Source organism: Fomitopsis serialis, assembly GCF_022376445.1.
Source record: "Fomitopsis serialis strain Sig1Antser10 chromosome Unknown B0H18scaffold_197, whole genome shotgun sequence".
In the NCBI taxonomy this organism is placed as follows: Eukaryota; Fungi; Basidiomycota; class Agaricomycetes; order Polyporales; family Fomitopsidaceae; genus Fomitopsis; species Fomitopsis serialis.
Genome location: NW_025955157.1, coordinates 13,706 through 40,206, shown reverse-complemented (window position 1 = coordinate 40,206; position 26,501 = coordinate 13,706). Strand labels below are relative to the sequence as shown.

The following is a 26,501-nucleotide window of genomic DNA, read 5'->3' as shown; positions in this document are numbered from 1 at the left end:
AATCAACGCACTAGTGGACGGCACGCGTTTCATCTACTGGACGACCCTGTCGTGGACCTCAACCATGAACGGACCATCCATGAATGGCGCGAGCGCATCTATGGACTTCCTCACACCAGGATGAACAGGTATGAAATCAAAATCACAGAGAAGTCCTGCAAAGATGGCGGTAAACTCGTATGTCATGAGTTGCATGGCCGGGCTGAATTTGAGTGTTATAGACGCTCCACGTCAGTCATCGGCGCACCATTACGACTTGAGTACGAGTCGACGTACCACGCCCTCGGTCCACTCCCGAAACTGTGGAAGCGGGGAGTGTCGGGTTTCACGAAGCGGCCGTCTTCGCCCAGATGGCGACGCGGATTGAATTCCTTGGCATCGGGACCCCACACCTACGTTTTGCGCGGTCAGTGAAGGCTGCGCGGGCTAAGTTGCCAGGAAGACCGACATCCTCGTTACGCATCATCGCCATATCCGACCAGAGCAGGAAGTCACCCTTGTTCACTCTCACCGCAGGCAAGCCCTTCTCTGGGATCGCGGGTAGTACGTCATCCTCTGTAGCGAGGCGTGCATTCTTGGGCAGGCCAGGCCAGAGGCGGAGTGTCTCGAAGAAAACGGCCAGGTGGATCGGGTAGTTCTGAACGCGAGCTTCAGTGGCCATGGTGATTAAGGAATAGTGGAGAAAGACGAGCCTGCAGTTCGCCGAATGTGATGATGCCTTCCGCGCCTTTGGGCGGTCGCGATACCACCTCTTCCCTCATGAGCGCAATCCAACCCGGGCTGCGTGTCAGTTCGTACAGAGCCCACAGAATGACGTTCTGCGTGCTATCTCGTCCGGCGAAGAACAAGGTCATCAGCGTATCGCGTGTCGACGATAGATCTTGCTCCGCCGTGCTCGCTAACAGGGCTGTGAGATAATCCGTACTCTCCTCCGCGTCGAAGCCGCCAGGGTGAGAGCGGTCACGGATGAGATCGTCCACGATGGCGGATAATCGAGCTTTTGCTGCGTCGAACCGACTCCGCGTACCGTCAAACTGTTGCCCAACATGAGCATTGTCATCCAGACTGAAAAGTGGAGGCAACGCACCCGTTCGGTGATTCTCCATGCCGGGTTGAAAAGGCGGCTGAGGAGATATCAGCACTCAGTGTTGGACACAGCATGGTTGAGCAACCGACTGACTCGGCTGTTATCACGCCCAGAGTGGTCAGCGTGTCCGATAAGACGTTTGTGAGCTTCAAACACGACAGCTCAGTGGTGAGCATATCCGTCGACACGTCGAATGCCATCTTGCAGAAGATGCCTAACGCCAGTCGTCCAGAGAGATCTTTGCACCATATCAATTGATACGCTGTATACTCTCCAATCAGTCGAGACACGCACCTTTCCAATCAACGACCACATTCTGGTGGCACGCCGCTCTCAGCAGGGTTTTGACTGTCGGAACTATCTGATGAACAAGACGGGTCTCAGGGGCGGGTGAGGCGGAGATGCGACGATACCCGTACCTCGCACATCGCCTTGGAGGCGTGGGTATTGACTGCTTTTGCGGCAAAAATGGGTCTATCAAAGGCGGGCATGAACTCAGACGTTCGGACTGAGGATGAATATGAGGCGCGGTACTCACTGTACCAATCTGCGAGCATCCTTCCAGGCCGACCCGTCCGTGGATATGGGCGTGGTTGAGCCGGCGAATTGACTGAACACGTCTCGCACGACCTTGCCTTTGGCATATATGGTCGTATCACCTAGAATAATCGGGGCATCAGGCGCAACACAACACAGAACCTGTGAGCAGGTAATTACCCTTGCGCATGTGTTCCAGCCATTCCGGCCTATTGATGACGATATTGCGACCCAAGCTCGGGAGCGTGAATGTGAACAGCGGGCCGTACGTCGCTTCCATGTTGTCCAAGAACTTGAGCATGCCATTGCGGTTCTGGAAGACGAGCAGCAAGTTTCCTATCAGCGGCAGACCTCGCGGGCCGGGCAGGTCGGGTCGATCCACAGTGCCGATGCATCTGTTCGGATAGATGTAAGCGAGGAGGACGACACTCGCTAAGAGCGCGGCGAGAGATGTGGAGAAGTCGAAAAGAGTAAGCATCGTGTGCATGCGTGTGCTCCCTGGGAAGCGGGGAGAAGACGTCTTTGAAGTCGCAGTGGACATAAGACGGGCAGCATATGCGGGCTGACCCTGCCTATGTATCGCCGCAGATGTCTGCCACCGACATACGGTTGGGCGCTGCCTACGTTACACACCAATGAGGTGGTCATCCCTTGCACAGACGGAGTGGCATTCAATTAGCTGGTTCTCTCCTGTCAGACATGATATCAGCGTACTTACCATGAAACGAAAGGTTAGAACCATGCATACCAAATAACAGTGTTGCAAATGAACGGCCTAGGCTGGTCCGAGTAGGGAAGTAGGTAACACGACTTTCCTCCGCATGCGCAGCGTAGTCGAAGACGCGATCATATGCCTGCTTACTTGATAACACTGATAGTGGCACACCACGTCACGCAGAGATGTTATGGGCCGTCTGAAGTGCGACGGCCATAGAGATATGTGTGATTTGATGTAAACCATGGACAATTTTTCGTTTGATGAGCCGATTTCCGGCCATGTCTTCATATTCCTGCGGTGCAAAATGGTCAGAACAATGAAGATCGCGAAGATGTGCGTGACAGTGGTCATGGAATCGAGGTGGCATGTGTGAGTTCGCTGCACACAGGAAAGCTAAACATACTCACCACACACGACGTACGTTGCCCCAGCACCGACAGAACCACAATCAGGACATAGCACAGATTACACGTTATCCTATACAAGTCAAGTGCACGTTCGGTATTGACCCAGATCTCAAGGGCAAACGCGGGACCGGGCATATAACATGACATCAGCAACAGCACAAGACAGAGCGGAAGAAGGAGCGACTAGCGTAGTTTTCGTGACGACAAGGAGTGAGACGCGGCGAACGAGGATCAGCCTATACAGCGTGTCCCTCGCATTCTCCACATATTGTCCGGCAAGCCTGTATTAGACACGGAGATCTGAATGCTCCGCTGCAAGGACAATCAACCTTAACAAATGCAGCGTGGACGGGAATGGTATCGCGAGCTAGCGCATGCGCTAGGAATGCGATAATAGACAGATAAATGAGATATCCCGGTCAAGGCGAGCCTGAAGCACTTTACCTCAGTCGTAACGTCAACCCTTTCCGTCTTCGAGACTACTGTACTGGAGCCTATATGCACGCCCAACTGTGGGCCTATAGAATCGGCGCGCGGACTCATGACTGCGGCATTCTTTCGATGCGAATGCATGTCAGTACCAGTCAGTGTCCAACAAGTACGATGACACTCACACTTCGGGAGCATGACGACTGGCGCTCGCTGTGTCACACTAAAGCACCCCAAGTGAGGTGCCGCTGTCGAGTTGCTCCTTCTTGCTGTACGCTGTCAGTGTGAGCCGCAGTCGCCTGAATAGCAACTTGAAGATAGCCAGGAACAACGGCAAGAGGTGGTTCGTAGCATTCCAAGTTCCCCCTTAGCCAGAAGCCACAGCGTTGAAACGATGACTGTATGTGACTTAATTCAGATGATTGCGCGCTGGCCGACACTTGGACATTAATTCTGGTGTGTTAAGGAGCAAACCTGAGCCGCAGAATGGTGGTGGTAATTTTGAAGGAGGGACGTCGTCGTGGTTATAATACAGAGTCAGACGCGCGCCGACTGCCCCGACTCGGACGATCTGAACAAGATCTGAATGTCTCGCCACGCCACTGCCAGTCTCACAGCACATCCGCGCGTACTATTAGTACACCCTCGGTTTATTCATGTAATCATGTAACGAAGGATGCAAATCGCCTACTTCGTGGCCGTGCATGTCTTGAGATTGGGACGGTCAGTCAACCTGAAAGCCTTCGCGATTGCCACCAGAGGCTGACATGGCTTCCAGTGTCCCGAGGTGCCCGAGCGACGAGCGTATGTACAGGTGTCGTCGACTCCTGTATGGCAGCGAGCTAGTAGCTCAGCCTATAGCTGGCAGCATCATGTCACCGGCTGTGCGACTCAGTTCGTTAGCTGCGGCCAAGCTACGGCACGCATATTTCAATTGCAGTCCACAGAGTTTGATCTTGTCGAGGACGCGTGCCTTCTCGGAGCATCCATGCACGAAGGTGTTGGTCAAGCGTCCGGCGTGACACCGTCAGATGTCGGTGTCAGTGTCATGGTCTGCGATACGCTCCTCGCTGGCATAGCCGCCGCCTTACCGCCCTTCGGTGCCTACTGCGAACTCACCGGACTATGTCCATGGAATCCGTTGCCACCGTCCCTCGACAGTCCTCCAGTAATCCCTCGGATAACGACGCCGACTCGCCCATCGTCGATGACTCCGCTGCTGCGAGGCCGCAGGCGAGAGGATTCAAGTTCTGGATGTCGTTCTTGTCGATATGCTCCGCCCTTGGACTTTTTGCTCTTGAGCTCACTTCGGTCTCTACGGCTCTTCCCACCATCGTGAAAGAGCTCCATGCGACCGACTTCGTTTGGATTGGGGCATCGTATGCTCTGGCATCCACCGCTTTCCTACCTATGGTTGGCGGTCTGTCTCAAACATTTGGCCGAAAACCAGTTCTTGTCGGTTCTATTCTCCTCTTTGCCCTAGGAAGCGCTCTGTGTGGCGCAGCGAATAGCAACGCCATGTTGGTTGCTGGACGAACGGTCCAGGGCACTGGAGGCGGAGCCATCGTCAACCTTTCAGATATTGTCCTCGGAGACCTAGTTCCCTTACGCGATCGCGGGTTCTTCTTTGGACTTATTGGACTGTACGTACGTGGTGATCGCTCCTGGTGTTCATATTAACATGTTGGTCGCGACAGGACCTGGGCATTGTTTTGTGCCATTGGTCCTGTAGTAGGCGGTGGTCTCGCCTCGGCCGGAGCGTGGAGATGGCTCTTCTGTACGTACTTTGTAGCTTCCTCTACCCCTGGTCGCTTGAAGCCGATGTCTCGCGCAGATCTCAACCTACCAATATGCGGGTTTTGTATCTTCGTCACAGTCTTCTTCATGGAGCTCCGGGCCCCGCGGTTGACCTTCAGCGAGAAGATGGCACGTATGGACTGGGGGTGAGAGCGTAGCACTCTGACTATATCCTATTTGCTGAGATATTGCAGAGGAAACCTCATCGTTGTTGGCAGCTCCGCCGCATGCGCACTCGGCCTCACATGGGGCGGTATCGAATACTCATGGGGATCTGCACAAGTCCTGGTGCCACTATGCATCGGGTTGGCGGGCCTGTTGCTATTCTTCGTCTACGAAAGCCGTTGGGCGACAGAACCTATTGTATGTTTTCTCAGTCCGTGCGATCTCCATCCATTCAACGAAGTTTAGATCCCGTATCACCTGATGTCAGATCGGACAAGTGCTAGTGGGTGCGTCACTTTCACAGATCGCGCGTCCTTTTCACCGACGGTGACCATGTCTAGATATTTGCAGAACTTCTTTTCGCCAGTACTCGCTCTCGCCGCAGTCTGTGAGTCGAAGATCATCTGTCTTCTCTCCGAAGATCCTCACTATGCTACGACTAGACTTTATCCCCATCTATTACCAAGCCTGCAAGGGTTCTTCTCCCCTCTTATCCGGTGTCCAGACTCTCGGACTCGCTGCCATCGCCCCGGCCGCCATAGTTGGAGGAGTGATGGTTGGAATCAGCCAGAAATACCGACCACCGCTGTGGGCCGGCTGGTGTCTGACCATCATAGGGTTTGGGCTCCTGACAACTATCACCGCCAACGACCCGAGCGCGCGCACGATCGGCTTCAGCGTAATCGCGGGATCCGGTATTGGGTGCGTCAGAAATATGAAAGACATCGAATTGATGATTGTTTTCTCATGCAGAACATACAGCGTCATCTACTCTGTCGCTCAATTCCCCGTGCAAGCGCCCCACCCGACCTCAGAGAACGCACGCTCCATGACATTCTACGCGTTCGTCCGCGCCTTCGCAAGCGTGAGTGACGTCCTCTGCCCAGCGCCCACACCCATTCGTGACGCTGACTCGCCGCAGATCTGGGGCATCACCATGGGCAACGCCATACTGCAGAACGAGCTGCGCCGGCGGCTCCCCGCCGCCTACATCGCGCAGTTCCCCAACGGCGTCGCGCTCGCGTACGCCATCATACCCGAGCTGTCGACGCTCACGCCGTCGCTGAGGGAGGAGGTGCGCCTCGCGTTCGCGGAGAGCCTCGCCATATTGTGGAAGGCGCTGACGGGCGTCGCGGGCGTTGGGCTGCTCTCCTCTCTGCTGATGCGGGAGATACCGCTCCATACTGAGACTGACAAGGACTGGGACCTGACGGCCCAGGACGAAAAGGACGTTGAAAAGATAGCTTTGAACCCTATTTAGTGGGTCGCAGGTAACTTATTGTGTGTGTACGATAGGGATGCGATGAGAATGTGTACTTCATCCTTCCTTGATTATAAGTCTCAGATCTTGAGGTGACGGCACGTGTTCAATGGCACTGGTATACAGCTATTGTGTGGTGAGGCTTCTTGAGTGGTCCGTCGCCTTATGGATGTGGTTCAGCGAACAGTCTTGATGACCATTGCAATACCAACCTATCACCGCAGGAGGAAGCGTACTGCACCCGGTACCATATGCCAAGGTTCGAAGGGGCACGCAGGCTCGAGGGTTCGTGTACACATTTAGCAAGGTTCAGCCAGTGTTTGCAGCTTCGGAACACACCCGACCGCACACACGCATCACGTAGCGCGTTATGTAGGTTTGTGCGATTGCAACCAGAAGGCTCCGAAACAGCTTGCAGAGCGGAGTCGGCGTTCTACCTGAGATAATCACCAGTTTCCCCCTCGGGAGGGCTCCGTCGTCGAGACGGAGTCCTGTGCAGACCTTTCCGTGGTCCGGGGGATAAGTAACCTCTCTGAGGCGAAACCAACATGCACTTAAAAAACGACCCGGTTGCAACACCAGCACCGATGTCGAGGACCCATTGAGGTCCACATCCGTCGAAGAGAGCGACGATCCACCCCCAAAGGTGCCCGTAACTGGGGAACTACTCTACGAGAACCTCCTCATTCTCTGCTCGCACACGAGCTACGTCCCTAATAGGTACTCCCTGCGAACACGAGGAGACCGACAGCTGCGCGTGCACAACGAGTACGGCGAGCTCGCGCAACGCGCTGCGCGCTTACCCTCACGGCGCTTAAAAAACAGAAGCGCCCACGGCTGAGACCTGTCCATCCCTGAAAATATGCTTCCAGCCACAAGCCACAAAAGTGACGGCCGATGGCAGCTACTATCAACGGCACTGGAACCACCCGGAATGCCACACGTAAACGCCCGATATGGGCTGGGACCGCCGTATCCGTATCATTAGTGGTGCTACCCTGGCTCTGATAGGGCCACTCACCTCCCTAAGGGCCACTGTGCCCCCAGCCCATACGAGGACAATAACATACGCGGTCATAAGCCCCCCTCGAATTAGACCAAAAAACCCTACGTCACCTCCCCGTGCCCCTCCCTTCACCCGGAGGCGAAATCCCTGGGCGTCTCTCATCAGAGGCGCCTCCCCAACAGGGAAAAAAAAAAAAGAAAAAGAAAAAAAAAAAAAAAGAGAGAGAGAGAAGAAAAAGTAACGTCTACGCCGTCGGCGCTAGATGACGGGCCGGGCCAGAACATGAAGACAAGACCCCAAGCCACAAACCGGCCTCAAACCGGCTACGGCCGGCTAACTCTCCGGCGGTCTCCGTCCCCGTGCCCTCACGTGATCACGACACCCACATAGTGCCAGTCTGAGACGTGGACCCACAAGCCACATATGAATAAACTCGCACAGCACGAGCCACTCCTAACACATGACACATGAATATCCAGCAGGCTGCACACCTGACAGGACACTAAAACAGTTGTGATCCAAGAAGCCCCCTAAAAAGACGTAACTCAATCTCACAATAAACGCTGAAAGAAACGCCCAACGAACCGTTAAAACCTCAGGATAAATGCCACACATGTCCCAGTAAGGCCCGCCCTCACTCTGCCTCCCACACACACCTCACCCATGGCGCACACCCAGAGTAGCGACGACACATCTACCCCCGACCCGCCGAAGCTACCAGGAAAACGTAAACGCCAGAAACCCTCTCCTCCCCCCACGCCTCTCCCACGCCTCATCATGCCACTCTCGCACCTGCCTATAACAGAAGTCGAGGTCAACGAACAGCTGACGATGGAAGAGAGGAACGGGCTCACGTGGGTGGTCCAGAATAGACCGTACGACCAGCTAGCGAAACAGCAGCTCATCCGCCTCCGGACAGACGCACAGAGATCCGGTGTAGGGAAACTGTCGCAGATCGTGCAGATGCGACGCCACTGGGTCACGTTCTCGATCTCAGGCGCCCGCGAGACGTGCACCCTTCGTGTCCCAATCCCCTGGGTAGCGCTCGACAGCTTCGAGAGCATGTCCCATACCACAAACTACTCCTCGCTCCCCAGTATCCCGCGCCCACACCCCTCCTTTCGAGACCTCCCGCCATTCCGGTGCGACAAAGAGAACCCATACGAGTTCGAGGTCGACGAAGACGAACTCCAAGACCTAGACCGCCGCCTGCGGCAGATCACGAACACGGAGGGATGGAGCTAAGGTGGCAGTGACGAGAACGCCGAGGATTGAGGGGTCGATCGCGCCCAGGAACCCTGATCAGACATATTGTACGAGACTTCCGCATCAATCGCATGCTTCCATGTCCAAACGTGTGAGCGTGAACGCGCCGCAAACTCTAATCATGACCTCAGACCTCTAAAATGCGCGCGTCTAGACAAAGTAGCACCGAACAGGCCGTGCAACGGATCCCCTCCGCAGGCAAGGCACCCGACCATGCTGACAAGAAAGCGCAACAAGTGGTCCGGCCAGTAACCTGAAACACCCGCCATAAAGCCGTCCAACCATGCTGCCCCGCGTAAGTCAGTCGAACAACGTCACTCCCCACCTCCCAAAATAGACCGAACGGAGATGTATCCGAAGCGGCCAAACTGAGATCCACACTCGGAACCGCCGACCGTGCCGACGCGCGCGTAAATCGAAACCCCTAGATGCCCAAGCAATCCTGAATATACCGTCCGTCATGAATCGAACGGAATCACCGGTCTACGACCAGAAAACAAAATACCCGAGGACCTGAAAGCCGCGGCCCAAAGCCGCAGACAAACCGGTACAATTAACGCTGCTGTGCGAGAATAGACCCCGCAACCACCGCTACAGAAATCAAGCCAATACACAGCAATCCCTGGAGGTGAGCGTGTTGACTCGCCTGGCCAGTGGGCGTGAGATACCCGAAAAAGCGCTGATATATTAGCTGGCCAACCACCAAAGTCCAACGCGTCTGCTTCCCCCACCGAAAAGCTAGACAACCCATCAGCTATACCAGCTAAACAGCGCCGAACGATGTCGAACGTGAGTGAGGCCGCTCCGCCTACCCTCCACCTCTCTGATCCCCTGTTCAGAAAGCAACTCCCCGCGAGGTTGTTAGCCAAGGCCGTGGCATGTCTCCTTCGTCGTCGAAGAATCCGTGGGGCGTAAACATGTCTATGAACATGGATGGCAGGTGGAGCCCAAGTAAGCCCAACTTGGCCTGAACCGCCGCTGAAAGAAGCTAATACGCCGCAGCATATGCCCAGGTAGTGTCTCGCAACTCCTCCCCTACGAGGGGCGCCCAAGCCGCATCTGGCAATCACAACACCGGAGCTCTGTCCGGGGAGGTAACCCAGCCCGCGACACCAGTCATCCGCCCCACGCAGGCCGAAGACAACGTGGACCTCCTCGTTCTCAACAAGCCGGCCCTGGCTCCCGAGATGGCGGCGCAAGCAGGTCCTGTCCAGGTGCCCACTGACACTGCCATGAGCAACAACCATCCCTCGTCGCCCGAGAGCCCACTCGCGAACATCGTACGTAAGATCAAAGACAAAGGAAAGAAAAAGGCGGCACCGAAGCGTCAACGCAAGGCCGCCGATATAGGCATCGGACTCCCTTCGTCCTCGGTGGCCGCGACTGCTGCTGAGCCCGAGCCCAGAACCCCGAGTGACGCTAGGAAGCGTCGCAGGGTCACCGGAGACGTCGGCGACGGCAACAACGACGAGGACGCGCAGACGCGCGAACAGCTGTCGCCTAACACTGTACGCCGCCTCGAGGAGCTCGCTCGAGGCTACCAAGAAGGTCTTACCATGGAGCAACCAGAGGAACTGCCCCTAGATGGCGACGAGTTCGGCCCAACGACCGAGCAGATTATCGGGTGCGACGGTGTCGACCCATCTCTCCTATGCGAAGTCCACCGCCCTCACCCTGCCTACCCCCGTACGCGCACCCCGCGACCGCCGACGGCTGGCCCTTCCCGCAGCGAGCAACGCCACGCCGCAAACCAGCTCTCTGCCGCCCTCCGAGGCCCGCCCCCAGTCATCAGACCGAGAGCAATCACGAACCAGGCAGCTCGGCCCCCACTCAGGCCGTTCACGCCGTCCGTAAGCGCCTCCCAGTCCCGCGCTCCCCCAAGGCCATTCACGAGCATGGCGAGAGTACCTACGCGCAACAACAACGCCAACCACGCTGCGGCCCATCGCGCAAGTGGCGCGCGCCTGTCACCATACCCGGCCAGCGCTCAACAGTACAACGTCTCCAGCGCCGGACTCATGAGGGAGGACTCACGCATACGAGAAGATGTCTTCTGGCGCCCTGAGGTCCCCCCTCACCAGCAACAGCAACGTCCCCCACAGCGTTTCGCCGCATACGTCCCCGAGCAGAATCAGCCCCCCCATCAAGCTGAACCGGTGCTCTGGAGGACACCGCTCACTAGATCCGCCTTCGAGCCCGCTCACGCCCCGATGCGTCCCTTCACTCCTGGCGACCCACGCGGTCTCCCGGACCTCTGGCAGGACCGTGCCTTCATCTCCCGCGCCAACACTCCCTTCTTCCCCCACACTGGGGGTGCCGGCCTGGGGCGAGGTGCCGAGCCTTTCGTCCGCCCACAAAGCCTGGCGCCACAAGACGTGGTGATGGGAGAACCTCTCCCGATGGACGCCTTTGCCCAAATGGGCATCCCCCCTGCTCCTGCCCCTATCTTCGACGACTACCCCGCGCAGTACAACCTGAACCAAAGGCCGGTCGAGAGCGCCCCGCTCGTCGATATCGCACCAGCAGCCCGCGCAGGCCCACGAGCACCAGTCCTCCCCAACGTTCTCCCCGCGTCAACCTTGTCCGAGACTAAGGCGCCGCAAGGTGGATGGCGCATCATCGCCGGAGGTTTCGATCCCCTCTGGAAGATCAAGAATGTCGATCGCGATCAGGTCAACAAGTGGCTTCTCCGCAAAAAGCCCGCGATCTTCATTCAAAACGCGAACCGAGGAACGGCCGACGCCGGCGGCTACCAGGCGAGGCTGGCAATGGAGAAGGTACTAAAGGAGCTCGGTGTCCCGCACCCGGAGGTCGAATTCCCCAAGTTCATCACTCAACCCGCCCGAGAAAATGAAGCTCCGTTCTGGTGCGTCGCCTTCGGTCCCACCGAGGAACAATGCCTCGACTTCGTCGCCAAGCGATGGGTCTCGACAACCACCGCGACAGTCGGGATGGTCGAATTCGCCTTTGACACTTCCCACTTCGTTGGCTTCTGGCGAGGCCTGGAGTTCTTCGTCGATGCTAGCCTGGCCGGGATGCGCGCTGCCTTCCAGAAGGCGTTCGACGACCTCTACTACCACGGCGACCTGAAGCGCCTAATGCAGAAGGACATCAATGATGATGGACGTTACAGAGGCGAGTCGGTCGATGGAGCCTACCACGACGTACGCGATTCGGTGCAAGTCGCCCTCCTCGAATGTCTCGGAACTCAGGGACGGCCGGACACGATCGTCCAGCTATACTGCGAGCCCCCAACCTCGAACGCCTCGGACTGGGAGGTCTTCCGCACCGCCCTGCGTGAACGCCACCTGGGCAGGCCCGGCGCGAACACGCCGATGTTCGATGATAGGGAGTACTGGTGCCATTATTGCCATACGATCGACCACCCCTCCGGCCTGTGCTATCTCAAGAAGGTTCCAGAGTGGCACGGACCTCCCTCCATCCCAACCACCTCCGCGCCCCACGCAACGCAGCAGAACCAGGTGGCTGGCCCGAGCAACGCGTCGCGCGGCCGTGGTGGCGGAGGCGGCGACCGTGGCGGAAGAGGCGGCGGTTTCTCTCGCGGCCAGGGACGTGGATACTAATTACTGAATACATGATCCCTCCGACCCTCCCTCCGTATGCCGCACCTGATCCCATGTCCCCGCTTGCCTAACGCTGCCACGTAGTCTTGATGATTGTACATGGATAGTATAGACGAATATCATGATCGACACTTCACTGACCCCTGCTTGTCTGCTTGACCTTCCTTTTGCGTAACAATCTCGGCCCCAGACTAACGAGAGGATGCACCATCTCGACTCGCCCAAATATACTGGCCGCACTGCGGGACAGGAAAGCAGTCGTTGATGTATCCTCATTTCTCCCCCAGCGCGGGCACTCATAGACTTGCCCGGTCGAGAGACTCAAGCGACCGCCGCAGTACTACCCTGCGTCCTAGCATGTCACCTGAGAAGTCCAGGAGCGGCTTACTCCTCCCGTGGATCGTTGTAGCGGGAGGCCTGAACTCAACGGCTACAAACCAACTCGAAAACACACACACGGTTCGATACACTGGCAATGGCACCAATCTCCTCGACCCGAGAGGGCGCAGCACGCCTCCTGCCCATGCAGATCCCAGTGACCAGGTCGAGGAAATCGGAGGCAGGGCGACTGTCGGCATCCATCATGAAGGAGACGCATCGACCGACGGCCGGAATTCACATCACGATGCTCACACACAGGACATCCCAGAGGGCACCCAGACCCCACGTACGCACAAAGGTCGTAAAACCAAACCGTCGATGACCTTATGCTCTCTTAACATTTGCGGCAGAGGAGACATAAGTGCTGGTCCAAGAAACAAGTGGAATGCCCTGAACTACACGATGCGAGAAGGAAAGATCGGCATCATCGCCCTACAAGAGACTCACCTAGATGAGGAGTGGATATCGAACCTGCACAGACTATACGGGAGACGCTTACACATCATAAACTCGGCGGCTGAACGGGCAACAACGGCCCAAGGGGTCGCCTTTGTTCTTAACAGGGAAATCGTCGACACAGCGAACACTACTATACACGAGCTAATCCCAGGAAGAGCGATCTTACTTAAAACGCGCTGGCACCAAGACCGCTACATATCTATTCTGAACGTTTACGCACCGAATGACATGTCGGAAAACGCTAGATTCTGGACGACCCTCGCGTCCTCACTGAACCGGCCAAACATCCCGCACCCCGACGTCATGCTGGGAGACTTCAATGTAACAGAGGAAGCGGTGGACCGGATCCCGATGAGGGAAGACAACCAACCTGCAATCCAAGCCCTTCGAGACCTATCCAGAACTCTAAACCTGGCGGACGGGTGGCGATTAGCAAACCCGACCACGAAACAATACTCGTTCCCACAACGCGGCGCCCTCTCACTATCCCGACTCGATAGAATCTACACAACGCAAGAAATATCTCGATCAGCGATAAACTGGTCCATAGAAATAACAGCAATACCAACCGACCACAAAATGGTTTCCATCCAGATGAGCTCCGAGAATGCACCGTTCACCGGAAAAGGGCGTTGGACAATGCCGCTGAACATCATTCGTGACCAAGATTTCCTAAAAGAAGCGGTTAAGATCGGCATTGCCGCAATGAACGAAAGGTCAACCGCAACCGATGATGAATCCGATCCCGACCCTTTGAACCCGCTGTCCGTCCTACAACGATTCAAAACGCGCATTACAGACGCCGCGCGCACCAGACTGAGAAGTAAGATCCCTAAGATGGCTGCGGCCATCAAAAGGAAAACAGAGGACATCAAGAACCTCCAACAACACCCCAACTTCGACACCAGCGAAGAGATGAGAAGTCGCGCGGGTCGGCTACAAGATGAACTAACAGACCTACATCGTCGCCGCTACACGGGGACAAGGGAAGCAACCTCGGCTAGGTACGCCCTGAATGCAGAAAGACCTAGTAAGTACTGGTCGAATATAAACAAAGAAAGGAAGCCAAGAGACGTACTATATGCCCTCCGGATCCCTGAGTCGGACCCCCCAATTTACGAGAAGCGATCAGACAAGATGGCGGAAATCGCGAGAAACTACCACAACGCGCTACAATCGGGCGATGCACAGGACGACCTTGAAGGGTCCGAAAGGGCAACACGCACCGTCCTCGACGCCGTAGCAGAGAAGCTGAACGTCTCCCAGCAACAATCCCTCATCGACGCAATCACCGAGGACGAAGTTATGGAAGCTTTAGAGAAGTCCGGTACAGGCCGCGCCGCGGGCCTTGACGGAATACCATACGAATTCTGGAAGGCGCTGCACCAGGAACACACGCGCAGGTGTCGGCTGGACGAAAACGCACCCTCATTTGATGCCCTCCGCATGCTCAGACAAGCATACTCTGAGTTCGAGGCACACGGACCGCCCCCCGGCTCCAAATTTGCGGAAGGATGGATGTGCCCCCTACACAAGAAAGGGGATAAGAGGGAAATTGCAAATTACAGACCTATAACGCTCCTCAATTCGGACTATAAGCTATACACCCGGATACTCGCCACTCGCCTCGGCAAAGTCGCGCAATCAATCATACACATTGACCAAGCGGGCTTTGTACCAGGGAGACACATTGAAGATCAGACCCAGCTCTGCAAATCCACTGTAGAGTACGCCGAAGCTCTGGAGGAAGACGGGGTCATTATAGCCCTGGACCAGGAAAAAGTGTACGATAAAATAGACCATGCGTACCTTTGGAGAGTATTAGAGGCGTGCGGGTTCCCCCCAGAGTTTATAAAACGAATACAAAACCTGTATAAAGGTGCCACGACAGTCGTAATCCTCAACGGCGAAGTGAGCGGATTCTTCGTGGTAATACGAGGAGTCCGGCAGGGCGACCCCCTTTCATGCCTTCTTTTCGATATAGCCATCGAACCCCTGGCCTGCATGCTCCGCAAATCGAGCCTTCGAGGCATCACGATACCAGGTCTTGCTGACCGACTGGTGGCCTCCCTGTTCGCAGACGACACGTCAACCTTCCTGTCCAAACATGATAAGTGGTCTCAGCTCTGGTGCGTACTCAACACGTGGTGCGCCGCCTCCAGGGCAAAGTTCAACAGACACAAAACGGAGGTCATACCCATCGGAAGTGAACAATACCGAGAAGCCGTTTGGACCACCCGCCAGATCAACCCCGCAATGAGCGACGAGTGCATACCTGCAGACATCCACATCGCTAAAGACGGGGAAGCAGTAAGGATCCTAGGTGCCTGGGTTGGGAACAAGGTGGACGACATTGCGGTCTGGACACCTGTCCTCAACAAAATCCGTCTCTTCCTGAAACGATGGGGCAAATGCCACCCGTCCCTCCAAGGCAAGAGACATATCGTACAAATGGGTCCTGGAGGCATGTCTCAGTACCTGGCCAAAGTCCAAGGTATGCCGGCATCCATTGTGACTGAAATCACCATGATGATCCGCAACTTCATATGGGACGACTCCAAACCCCTGATAAGCCTCGAAATCTTACACAAACCACGCGCGGAAGGTGGAATCGGCCTCCTAGACATCGCCGCGAGAAACGAAGCAATCGAACTCACCTGGATCGCAAAATACCTCGACCTGTCCAAAGACCGACCAAAATGGGCGTATGTTCTGGACGCCATCCTAAGCCACCATGTCACAAAGGACGCCGGAGCAATCAGGCCAGAGGCTCAAATTAACAGCTTCCTCCAGAGCTGGAAGCCGGCAATATCCGGGAGGTCGAGACTATCGAAACAGATCCGGTCTATCCTGAAGACCGCCAAGAAGCACGATGTCAGCTTCGCGGCAATCCGCCTAAACGGTGATCTCAAAAAGCAGCTCCCGGTCTGGTACCATCTAGGCGCCATGTCAACTCTAAGGAGACTAAACAACACCGGACTGAGTGACTGCCTGAGGCTGACCCACGGCATAGTACGACTCACCGATGTAGTGAGACTACTAGATCACCAAAGACCGCCCGGTGTCCCCGCTAGTGAACCATGCATGTGCGACGACTGCATGAACGCCAGGATGAGTGGCTGTAGGAACCCCGAAGCCTGCCGCGCAGCAGGACAGAAACTTCTCGACCAGATCCGCCCAAAATGGCACCCCGACTTCACAGCACCCCAGGACGGACTATCCCTAACACGCCGCCGAAAAGACCACAACACAGCCGCCCTTCAGACGGATGAAGACGTGGTATTCGACCCAACGGTCACGTCGAGGGGCAAAGTCTCCGAAGCCTTCCGAGCCTTCGTGCACCCTCAAGTCCACGACGCCCCACCGGCGATCCGCGCCCGGCCCGGCCACCAGGTCATTGACGAAGCAACGGCTGTCATCATCCTAAACACGAAGGAGATCGCGTCCAAAGCGCAAAAAGCGAGACGTATAAACATAGGCTTCGCCTACTTTGGAGATGGTGATCAACGGAACGCCCTTGTTGGACAATCGCACACCGAACGAAACCCCGGCGACGCCCTGGGTGGCATCATGGCTGCACTATACGCGGCGGAAACCGTGCCCTGGGATGCCCCACTGCACCTAATAGTGACGACCAGCTTTCTCAGGACTGCCCTACTAGAAAAGTTAAGTAGCTGGGAAGATAAAGGGTGGATAGATGTCCCGAACGCCACGCACCTACAGGCCCTCGTGAACTGCCTCCGCCGGCGATGCGCGGTCACCACAATACGGATGGCCGCCCTGGGAGGTGAAACCGACGACCTCAAGAAGGCGAAGATAGCCGCGAAGCATATAAACCAGCATGGGCCCCGGAGACCAGTCGTCCCAGTGATCGCGACGAACTTCCACCTCTCTGGTGCCCGCCTATCACGCCTGACACAGTCTTTAGCCTACAAAGGCATATCCCAACGGAAGTCACTACCCCAAAGACAGCGCACCACCAAGATCCTCGACAGGATTGTCTTGTACTTTAACGACGTCCACCGCCGCACCGTTAACCAATCGGACATTTGGTGGTCACAAACGCACCCAGATGTCCGGAGACCGATCACTGACTTCCTATGGAAAACGACACACGGAGCCCTAAGATGCGGGGAATATTGGATAAACATACCTGGATACGAAGACCGCGCTCACTGCGCGTGGTGTGGCCAACAAGACTCCATAGAGCACATCCTATTTGAATGTACAGCGACGGGTCAAGAGGAAGTATGGTCCCTAATGAAAGACCTATGGACACGTAAGGGTGGGAGATGGCAACAGCCTGAACTACAGGAGATCCTGGGAATCGGTCTGCGATCATGGCCTGAACAGCTATGCGAGAAGGAGGATACCGGCGCGACACGCCTATGGCGCATCCTAGGCACCGAGTCCGCCTACCTAATATGGAAGCTGAGATGCGAGCGGACTATTGGCCACAGCGATCTCGACGGCTGGGAGCACACCGCCCGGTCCGTTCAGAACAAATGGGCTCACTCCGTCAACTCCAGGCTGACAATGGACAGAGCAATGACTCACAAACGTTTCGGACGCAACGCCCTAAAACAAGATGTCGTACTGACGACATGGCGTGGTACACTCGAGAACGAGGACAAACTAACAGATGACTGGATAAACTCTCGGGTTTTAGTGGGTATTGCAACGGGAATTCCCCTTTGGGATCCCGGGTAAACGAGCCCCACACTGGCCTTGACCGGCCGTGCGTAAACCGCATTTCGCCCTGGATAGCACAGCGGGGGAACCCGCTTGCCGGCTGGTTGACTGGGCCGACCCAATTGGTCGGTGCCTAAGACCGTCACAGCCCTCCAAAAAAAAAAAAAAAAAAAAATCACCAGTTTCCATTGATGGGTATGTAGCGAGTCGCGCTCCGATTTTATCCGAGTCGGTGTCGTTTGGTGTCCGAGTCGACGTCCCTCAGACTCCCTGCGACGTCGCTCTTCGTCGAGACTCGACGCGCGATGTCGATGAAGGTCTATTTCAAGTCTGTTCTGCGGCGTCCTACACGCACATGGCTGTATCTGTGACAGCTGCAGGCACGCGCCCGGATACCAATCGTGAGCGATCTTTAGGTTTGCTCAGTACGCGCTCATCCGTCAGAAGTTCAAGTCTCAGGCTACCACCGCACGCAATGGCAAGAGATACGAGTCGGCGCGGGCGCCAGCAACGATTGTGCCAATCTAATTACAGCATGTCAACCCAGGAACACCGTGATAGTGGCTGGTGCGATGCTTGGATTGGTATAGACGAGTTGTCAGTCCGAGACATAGAGCCTCAGGCCCTCGGAGTGGGTGCGTCTACAAGCCCACGTACTATGTCAGCGAGTAGTGGGCAATTCGACAGTGTTACCTCGGTAGCCTAGTGGCAGACATTCGCACCGAAGGATGGCGGTAGCAGTCGCAACCCACGCCGTCTTGAAGCTTGTGGCCGAACGGCAGCGTACCGCATGCATGAACAAGTGAGCATATGCCAGCTTCTCTCGACGGTGGATAGGCTTCGTCAGCCTCATCTCCGACCCGCCCGACAGTGGACCAAGCAGGTAAAGTGCTTCAGGCTCGTTCGTGACAGGACGTCTCAGTTGCTTGTCCATTCTTACATCTGGTTACTGGTGCGGCACGTCTCACATCTCACTGGTTCGCAACCATATCAGAGGAGCTCCGACGGGACCGTTTTACACGCGCCAACCCTGCGTTTGTTAAGGCGGCCAGACCTGCAGCCGGGACTGACCATCGGAGCCCATACTGATCTGACGACATGGCCTTCGAACCTTTCGCGTTCGTAGAGAATCTCTTCCTCTTCACCAAATCAGACATCAAGACCATATTGATACCAATTGTGAGTTTGACTCATCAGTATCTATTCAGGTAGCCTGCTCTGACTGAAATTCGTACAGACGGTTTTTGGCTGCCTCTCCGCGCCAAGTACAGGATTCGCTCGCCTACTGCACACCATCGCCTGGGTGTGGCTTAACCTACTGCAATTTTGCGTGTCCAACCAAAGTTTGCCGGACAGTGTCGAGGAGGATGTGAGGAACAAGCCGTGGAGGCCGATCCCCGCTCATCGTGTTTCGCTTCTCGCTGCACGGAAATTGCGTTGGGCACTGCTTCCCCTCTGTCTTGCGATATCGTTGGGATATCATGTCGGATACCCCGGTCTCGCGCTCGCGCTTGGGATTTGGGTGAACAACGAACTCGCACTGGATTCACACTGGATAACGCGTAATTTGTGCTGTGCCTTGGGATATGCCGCATTCAATGCCGGGGCAACGTATGTTGCGTGTGGTGAGTCTGCTTTGGCTTTCCTCAATTCATACTCAAGCGAATTCAAGGACCTCGCACATGCCACCTCGGTTCTACAACTGTCGCTACGCACGTCAATGCGGCGCTCATCGTCCTGACCACGATACACGCGCAGGACTTCGAGGACATAGCTGGAGACCGGTTGAGCAAACGCAAGACTCTGCCTATCGTTTACCCGTACGCGAGCCGCGTCTCGATGGCCGTCGCCCTTCCCGCATGGTCCATAGCAATCTGCGTGATATGGGGCGCCACAGCCCTGCAAGCCATTGTGCTGACCGGGCTTGCGAGCTATCTTGGGTGGCGGTTCCATTTCTTGCGCTCGCCGGCCGCCGACCGCCGGTCTTACATTATCTACAACGTGCGTGCATGTGTTACGTTACGACGGAGATGAGGAACTGACACCTTGTTCGTAGCTCTGGCTCTGTTTTGCCCAGGGGTTCCCGTTCCTAGTGCAGCATCACGCCAGCGTATAGGACATCACCTCAGACAGTGTGCTGCATCTCGTGTAGGAACTACTAGTAGAGAGACCGATCGTAGTGAGTTGAGGCATCCTTCGTGTTGACTACATATATAACTTTACCTTCCTAACCGCAGATGATATATTGTATCTCGGCCGCCATGGACAGGGAAGCTGTTGTCTGAACGCAGAATCGTGATGATATGGAGTGTGATTATGTTCATGTTTCACAAGTGTCACAACAATGATACGTTGATGACTCCGAGCACACGCCGTCGGAGGCAGGCCATATCCCCTGCCCGGATGCACATCTGTGCGGTTCCAAGTGCTTCGCCGCGTGATAATTGAATATGTGGCATGTCAAACCTAATACAGCCGCGGGCCGTCAATTATGGTTCGTCAACGTCTTCGATAATATGAATAACAAATGATGTAACTTACCACTCCGTCGGTTTTAGTGAACGCTAACTCGCGGGTGCGCTTGTGTACTACGACAGCGTTCAACCGCATGTCGACGGCAGGCACCTGCGCTGATGCACTGACGGGGTCAAATCACATTTCCTAGTACTTCCCCTGCGCAGTGCGAATTCGTCGTACGCGTCCTCCCCCCACTCCCCAGGGAGCACACAGTTGTGAACAATGATCTCTCTGCTCGACCTCTCTGCGTGTCTCGCGGCGCTGTTGGCGGTTGTTGCTCTCCTCGCATACAACTATCCTAACAGATGCATTGGCACTGTGGACAGACCCGACCTGCCAGGCCCGCGAGGCTTGCCACTGTTGGGGAACATGCTACTCGTCTTTCAGAATCGCAATGGCATGCTCAGGTTCTTGGACAACATGGAAGCGACGTACGGCCCACTGTTTACGTTCACGCTCCCGAACTGGGGCCGCAACATCGTCATCAATAGGCCGGAATGGCTGGAGCACATGAGGAAGGGTATGTCTGCTCAGCTATTCTGTGTTTTGCTGCGTCTCAATAATGCTAGGCGACACTACCATATACGCTAAGGGCGAGGTTGTGCGAGACGTGTTCAGTCAATTTCCTGGATCAACTACGCCCATATCCACCGATGGGCCAGCCTGGAAGTATGCCCGCAGAATAATGCAGTGAGTGTCGTACTCTCTCAAGTCCATCGTCAGCTCGAATGTTCAGTCGCGACGTCGACTTCGGCTGATGTGTACCTTTCTTCCAGACCCATATTTGGCGCAAAAGCAGTCAACACTCACGCTTCGAAGGCTATGTGCGAGGTACGAGGGTATTCGCGCCTTAACCTCATTCGCCTCTCAGTTCATCGCATGGATTAGATAGTTCCGACGGTCAGAAGTTTATTGAGAACGGCAAGCCTCCAGAATGTGGCGATTGATTGGAAGGGTGCGCTTCTGGGTCGATATTGACCGCATACAGTCCATTAAATACCGCACGATACGAAGATCTCTCCGGACGACTGGCTTTGAGTATCTTCTGCAAGATGGCGTTCGATATGCCAACAGACATGCTCACCACCGAGCTCTCATGTTTGAAGCAGACCAACGTCCTGTCGGACACGCTCAGCACTCTGAGCGTGATCACAGCCGAGTCAGTCGTTTGCTCAAACCAGCTGTGTCACCGCTGATCTTTCTTCAGCCGATTATTCAACCCGGCATGGAGATTGACCGAACGGGTGCGTTGCCTTACCCCTTCAGGATGACGAGGCTCATCTTTAGAGATAGTTTGACGGTACGCGGAATCGCTTCAACGCAGCAAAGGCTCGATTATCCGCCATCGTGGACGACCTCATCCGCGACCACTCTAGTTCCGGAGGCTTCAATGCGGAAGAGAGTACCGATTACCTCACCGCATTGCTGGCAAGCACGGGAGAGCAAGACCTATCTTCGACACGCGACACGCTGATGACCTTATTCTTCGCCGGACGAGACAGCACGCAGAACGCCATTCTGTGGGCGCTGTACGAACTGACACGCAGTCCGGGCTGGATTACCCTCATGAGGGAAGAACTGGCTTCGCGGCCACCTAAAGGTGCAGATGGCATCATGACATTCGGCGAGCTGCAGGTCCGTCTTTGTAATGTGTTTCATCACAATGACGACTGAAGCAGACGTTCAGAACTACCCAGTCCACCTGGCCGTTTTTTTCGAGACGCTCCGCCTTTGGCCCGGCTTGCCCAAGAATGCGCGTGTCGCTACAGAAGACGACGTACTGCCTGCGATCCCCGAGAAGGGCTTACCTGCGGTGAAGGTGAACAAGGGCGACTTCCTGCTTTGGTCAGACATGGCGATGATGCGTAATGAGGATGTCGGTCTTTCTAGCAACCTGTTCGGTTTTCGCTTCACTGACCGTTCGGCAAAATAGATATGGGGCCCCGATGCGAAGGAGTTCAATCCGCGTCGCCATCTTAGCGATGACGGTCACTTCCTGAAACCTGACACTCCCCGCTTCCACAGCTTCGGAAGCGGGCCGAGGGCATGGTGCGTCAACCCATACTGGAGTCGCGACAGAACACTTACGCTTGATCCAAATTCAGCCCCGCTATGCAACTCTCGACATACGAGTTCACAGCCATCTTTGCAGGACTGATCTGTGACTTCGATTTCATTCCTGTTCACCCCGGGGTGAGGAAATCCGTGGATGCATTCGCGCCATTCATGGACGGTCCTTTCATGTTGGAAGTCCGCGAGAGGGTGGTTTAGTAGAGGATATGTTAAGTTTGTTTTTCACGTTCAGATCTTTTATTGTACTGTCACGACAATCGCCTCAGCGTTCATTGGAGGTAATACTCGTCAAAGATCCGACATCTCTGCGAAACACATACAAGCTTAAACACCACTTGCACGCACCCATCGTATCATACTCCCTGTGTCTGTGCCTCGAGCCAGTCCCATAGCTTCACCCCAGCGGACGCATCCAACAAATCCTTCCGCGCTGAACCGACCCGCGCGAATGGGATGAGATACTGCGCGACGATCTCTAACACTCGTCTGTTTGAAATGTGAATGACTACGTACCTTTCCGTTCAAGTCTTCGGCCTCCGGGGCTGTTCCGGCGAAGAGCTGTGTGAGCACTCCGACCGCCTTGTCATAGAGGACGAAGTCCTACGAACGGAGCGATCAGTGTGCTACTTCGCCATATGCTCTACATCCTACCAGAATCTTCGCCTGCAGGCCGACGACGTAACGTTGGATACCAGTGCGGATATTACCTGATGAGATTCACTTCTCATGAAGGGTGCGTGGGGATGATATCGAGGAATATACGCACCAGGATTCAACGATATCGACACGATTCCACGGTCGCCGTAACGTCTCGCGAGTTCGGTAGAGAATATCACAGTGCCCTACGCACAGGGCACTTCATCACTGCGGAATCAAACAACTGAAGTCTCGGGGCGTACCGCCTTGGCCTGTTGATACAGCTTGACGTTATCGAACTTCCGTCGCGCGGGTCCATCGACGAGCGTGTCGTAGTTGATACCTCCAGAGGGCGCCAGCAGCATTGCTGACGAGCTCGTATTCACGACGCGCGCCTTGCCGCCTGTCTCATTGGACACCGTCGCGAGCATGGCTGGCAGGAGCAGTTTGGTGAGGTAGTAGTGGCCGATCACGTTCACCCCGAATTGCAGGTCTTGTCCTTGCTTCGTCAATTCGCTCATCGGGGGAAACATGATACCGCTGGATCCGAGTCAGCGATTGCACCCGAGTTCGAACAGCCGGACTGACGCATTGTTGAACAGTATGTGGAGCTGCGTCTCTTTGCTGTACATGTGCCGCAGTCAAGCTCCATCGATCTAGGCGCACGGATGCACGACGGATGAGCTCACCTGAGGAAGTTCTCCGCCGCCGCCTTGACTGACCGAAGGTCAGAGAGATCACACTGAATCAAAAACACCTCCGCATTGTTTGACGTCCGCTTCAGCTCATCTATCGCGTCCGACCCACGCTGTTCATCCCGGCTCGTGATGTAGACCTTCGCGTTCTTTGCGATGAGGGCCTGCAAACGGTTAGCGCACTTAGAGGGTGTAAGTATGATCGTGAAGATATACTTTTGCCGTCTCGAGCCCTGCGCTCGGTCAGTCATGCGACGACTTGAGGCTGAGGGACGAAGCCATACCTAGTCCCGTGTTGCCTCCTGTGATGAGGACAACCTTTCCTGTTTGGTCCGGAATATCCTTTACCAACCACCGTGGCTTGGGAGGGAATGACTGCTGGTATAGGCTGAAGACGGTGCCCATCGTTGCGCCTAGCAGAGGACCTTCAGCGAGGACCGTTCACGGGAAAGAGACAAGCACCGCAAGGGGAATGCCTCGGCCTGTCAAGCATCGTGCATCAAAGTCTATTCTGGGAAGTAGATGATGTGTGTGGTTGCATCGCGCCCGGGTGTGCAGGGCACTCCTTCGGAGATAGCTGCATACTAGAATCAGTACTGAAACGTTGTGACACTGCGCCTGTGCTTCTATCGGTGAGGCACAGGCCACAATGGATGACTGATGTGATTGAGAAGACCGTCAGCGCCGCTGTATCATTCACGGAAGCTCGGAAGATGACCGGTGACCAGCTGTCGACCTGCCTGTTAGGAGCCGCGAAAGGGCACGAAGTTAGCTGCAGACCACTTGGACCCTCGAACGTTGCAAGGTACGCACAGTCACTGGCCAACTTTGCTTGAAGTTCGGACTTCACTGCATCCGACTGCACGCGCGCACTATAAAGATCATCAGCAGTACAGCCTGCAGTGATCGCATTTGAAGTGGAGCAAAGGCCCTCAGCTACGAAGATGGTTTCTGAATGTTGAAAACGTTTCAGTTTAACCAGGTCCAGTGTCGGGCGTCGACGTTTGGTCACCGACGTCGACGTCGACGTTCGAGCGAATGGCCGACACGCGCGCTTAAGACATGCTGTGCCCCGGTGGCGCGCGCTAGACCTCCTGCAAGCCTCCTCGGACGACGCACTTGACACGGAGTCCGGGATATCATCGACTCAGTACTGCTAGTGGCATGATGGTATGTTCCAAATGCCACTGACGTTTCAATTGAATCAGCAACATGAGCTCATGCAGGCTGCCAATGCAGAGCCGCAGTCGATTGTACTACACGGTCAACCCGGGACTCATTGCAAATGGTTGGACAGCTCTCCGGATCCATGGCGGCCATGACAGTCTCAGTGTATACGATGTTGATTGTGTGCACTGGCATGTGTACGAGCTGTGGCACCTGCCACTGGATAAGTATACGTATCATTCTTCCCAACGAAGTCTTCTCGCCGTGCTACGTCTGTGGACAGTCCAGCTGAGTCGTCAGATTCCGAAGCGCACTTCCTGCCAGATAGAGGCCGCTAGGTTGCTCAACTAGACATTCTTGCCCATGTCGTCCGTGCTTCTGAGTGCCGAGCAGTATGTGGTAGCCACCCGATACCTGTCAGGTACGCAGTGGACACAATCTTGGCTACTCTCGCATAGTGCGCTAACACGTAGTTCTCTAGCTGCGGCTCTCAGCTGCTCCTTGTATGACCACGCAATCAACGCTGCAAGAGAAATTGAATTGGTCTGGCGCCAGCAGTGGTCTCGCCTTCAGATCATTGTCATGCTGAACACGTACTTGATGGAAGCCAGCCTTATAATTATTGCCTACGGTACGTTCAGCGTTCTGCCAACTCACTGCTGGCGTACCTACCGATCATCATCACACCTCAAGCCTTCGGAGATCTACGCCCTGCCCTGGATTCAAAGGTGCGTATTTCTTCCGTCTCATTCTTACAACGGCTAACACCTTGGCATGGCAGACGTGAGTTGACCAAAGGTATCCTGAGATCACAGGATGTCACTCATCGAGACAGATGCGAGGCCTTCGTCATCTTTATAGGAACCTTTTCAACTCTGAGCAGTGGCTGCCAGGAATGTGAGTCGCCAGAGCATGTGTGATATAGGCGCATTGAATGTTTGGCCAGTCGCGCTTTTACTGCATGTATATGCGCTATGGGATAGCAGGAAACAAGCGAAATATGCGCTCATCGCCGGGTTCATCGTATGTTATGGAGCGTCCGTAGCATTCACTCTGGTCACTATGATTCAACTCTCGGGTGAGCGAATCCGTGGACGCTATGCCGATTGCTTCTGAGCCTTCCACAGGCAAGATGCAATACAATTCGGAGCTAAAGTCTTGTGTTGTTCCGGAAAAGCCCACCTTTTTGTCTGGTGCTTGGGCAGGGATGGTGAGTGTGGCACACTCCAGAACGGCGACTGAAGAGGTTTGCTGATATCGTTCAGGTGGCATACGATGTATATGTCTTCGTCCTGACGGTGTTAAATGCCCTCAATCGACCACGCAAGAAGAATGTCGAGATCGTGAGTCGTCTCAAGCGCGACGGCGTGGTGACATTCCTGGTTCGTGAACTCCGCCTTGCCATGTCTATCGGCCGTTGACCTCTCTTTGCACCTCAGGGGCTATTTGGTATGTGGACGCTTCGTCGATGCCTTCGGCGACAGCAGTAACCCGATTACCCTTAGTACTTCGCATGGCCAAACTTCTCCCAAGTATCTTCGTCGGTGTACGTACCCACATAGTCCGGGCTTCCTTTCTGAGGCCTGAGGGCTCATTCGTTCTAGGCTTCAGGAACATTTCTCAT

At 55.3% G+C, this 26,501-nt stretch overlaps 3 protein-coding genes across 3 annotated transcripts; 1 reads left to right on the top strand and 2 right to left on the bottom strand.

Moving 5' to 3' along the window:
- Window positions 1-33: 33 nt before the first annotated feature.
- Window positions 34-2,111, bottom strand: B0H18DRAFT_888592 (cytochrome P450; the record flags this gene model as incomplete). The annotated part of the gene is made up of 10 exons (XM_048041230.1): window positions 34-202; window positions 277-392; window positions 449-648; window positions 689-1,034; window positions 1,088-1,124; window positions 1,181-1,325; window positions 1,382-1,448; window positions 1,507-1,561; window positions 1,626-1,746; window positions 1,805-2,111. 10 exons carry the CDS (start codon window positions 2,109-2,111, stop codon window positions 34-36), a joined length of 1,563 nt encoding a protein of 520 aa, XP_047885914.1.
- Window positions 2,112-22,732: 20,621 nt separating this feature from the next.
- On the bottom strand, window positions 22,733-24,115 carry B0H18DRAFT_888611 (uncharacterized protein; the record flags this gene model as incomplete). The annotated part of the gene is made up of 9 exons (XM_048041232.1): window positions 22,733-22,840; window positions 22,893-22,979; window positions 23,031-23,086; window positions 23,146-23,221; window positions 23,279-23,555; window positions 23,604-23,639; window positions 23,705-23,874; window positions 23,927-23,943; window positions 23,995-24,115. 9 exons carry the CDS (start codon window positions 24,113-24,115, stop codon window positions 22,733-22,735), a joined length of 948 nt encoding a protein of 315 aa, XP_047885913.1.
- Window positions 24,116-25,240: 1,125 nt separating this feature from the next.
- B0H18DRAFT_888606 (uncharacterized protein) lies at window positions 25,241-26,298 on the top strand (the record flags this gene model as incomplete). The annotated part of the gene is made up of 5 exons (XM_048041231.1): window positions 25,241-25,508; window positions 25,676-25,774; window positions 25,824-25,955; window positions 26,005-26,087; window positions 26,143-26,298. The coding sequence occupies 5 exons, from the start codon at window positions 25,241-25,243 to the stop codon at window positions 26,296-26,298; spliced, it is 738 nt and encodes a 245-aa protein (XP_047885912.1).
- Window positions 26,299-26,501: the final 203 nt, after the last annotated feature.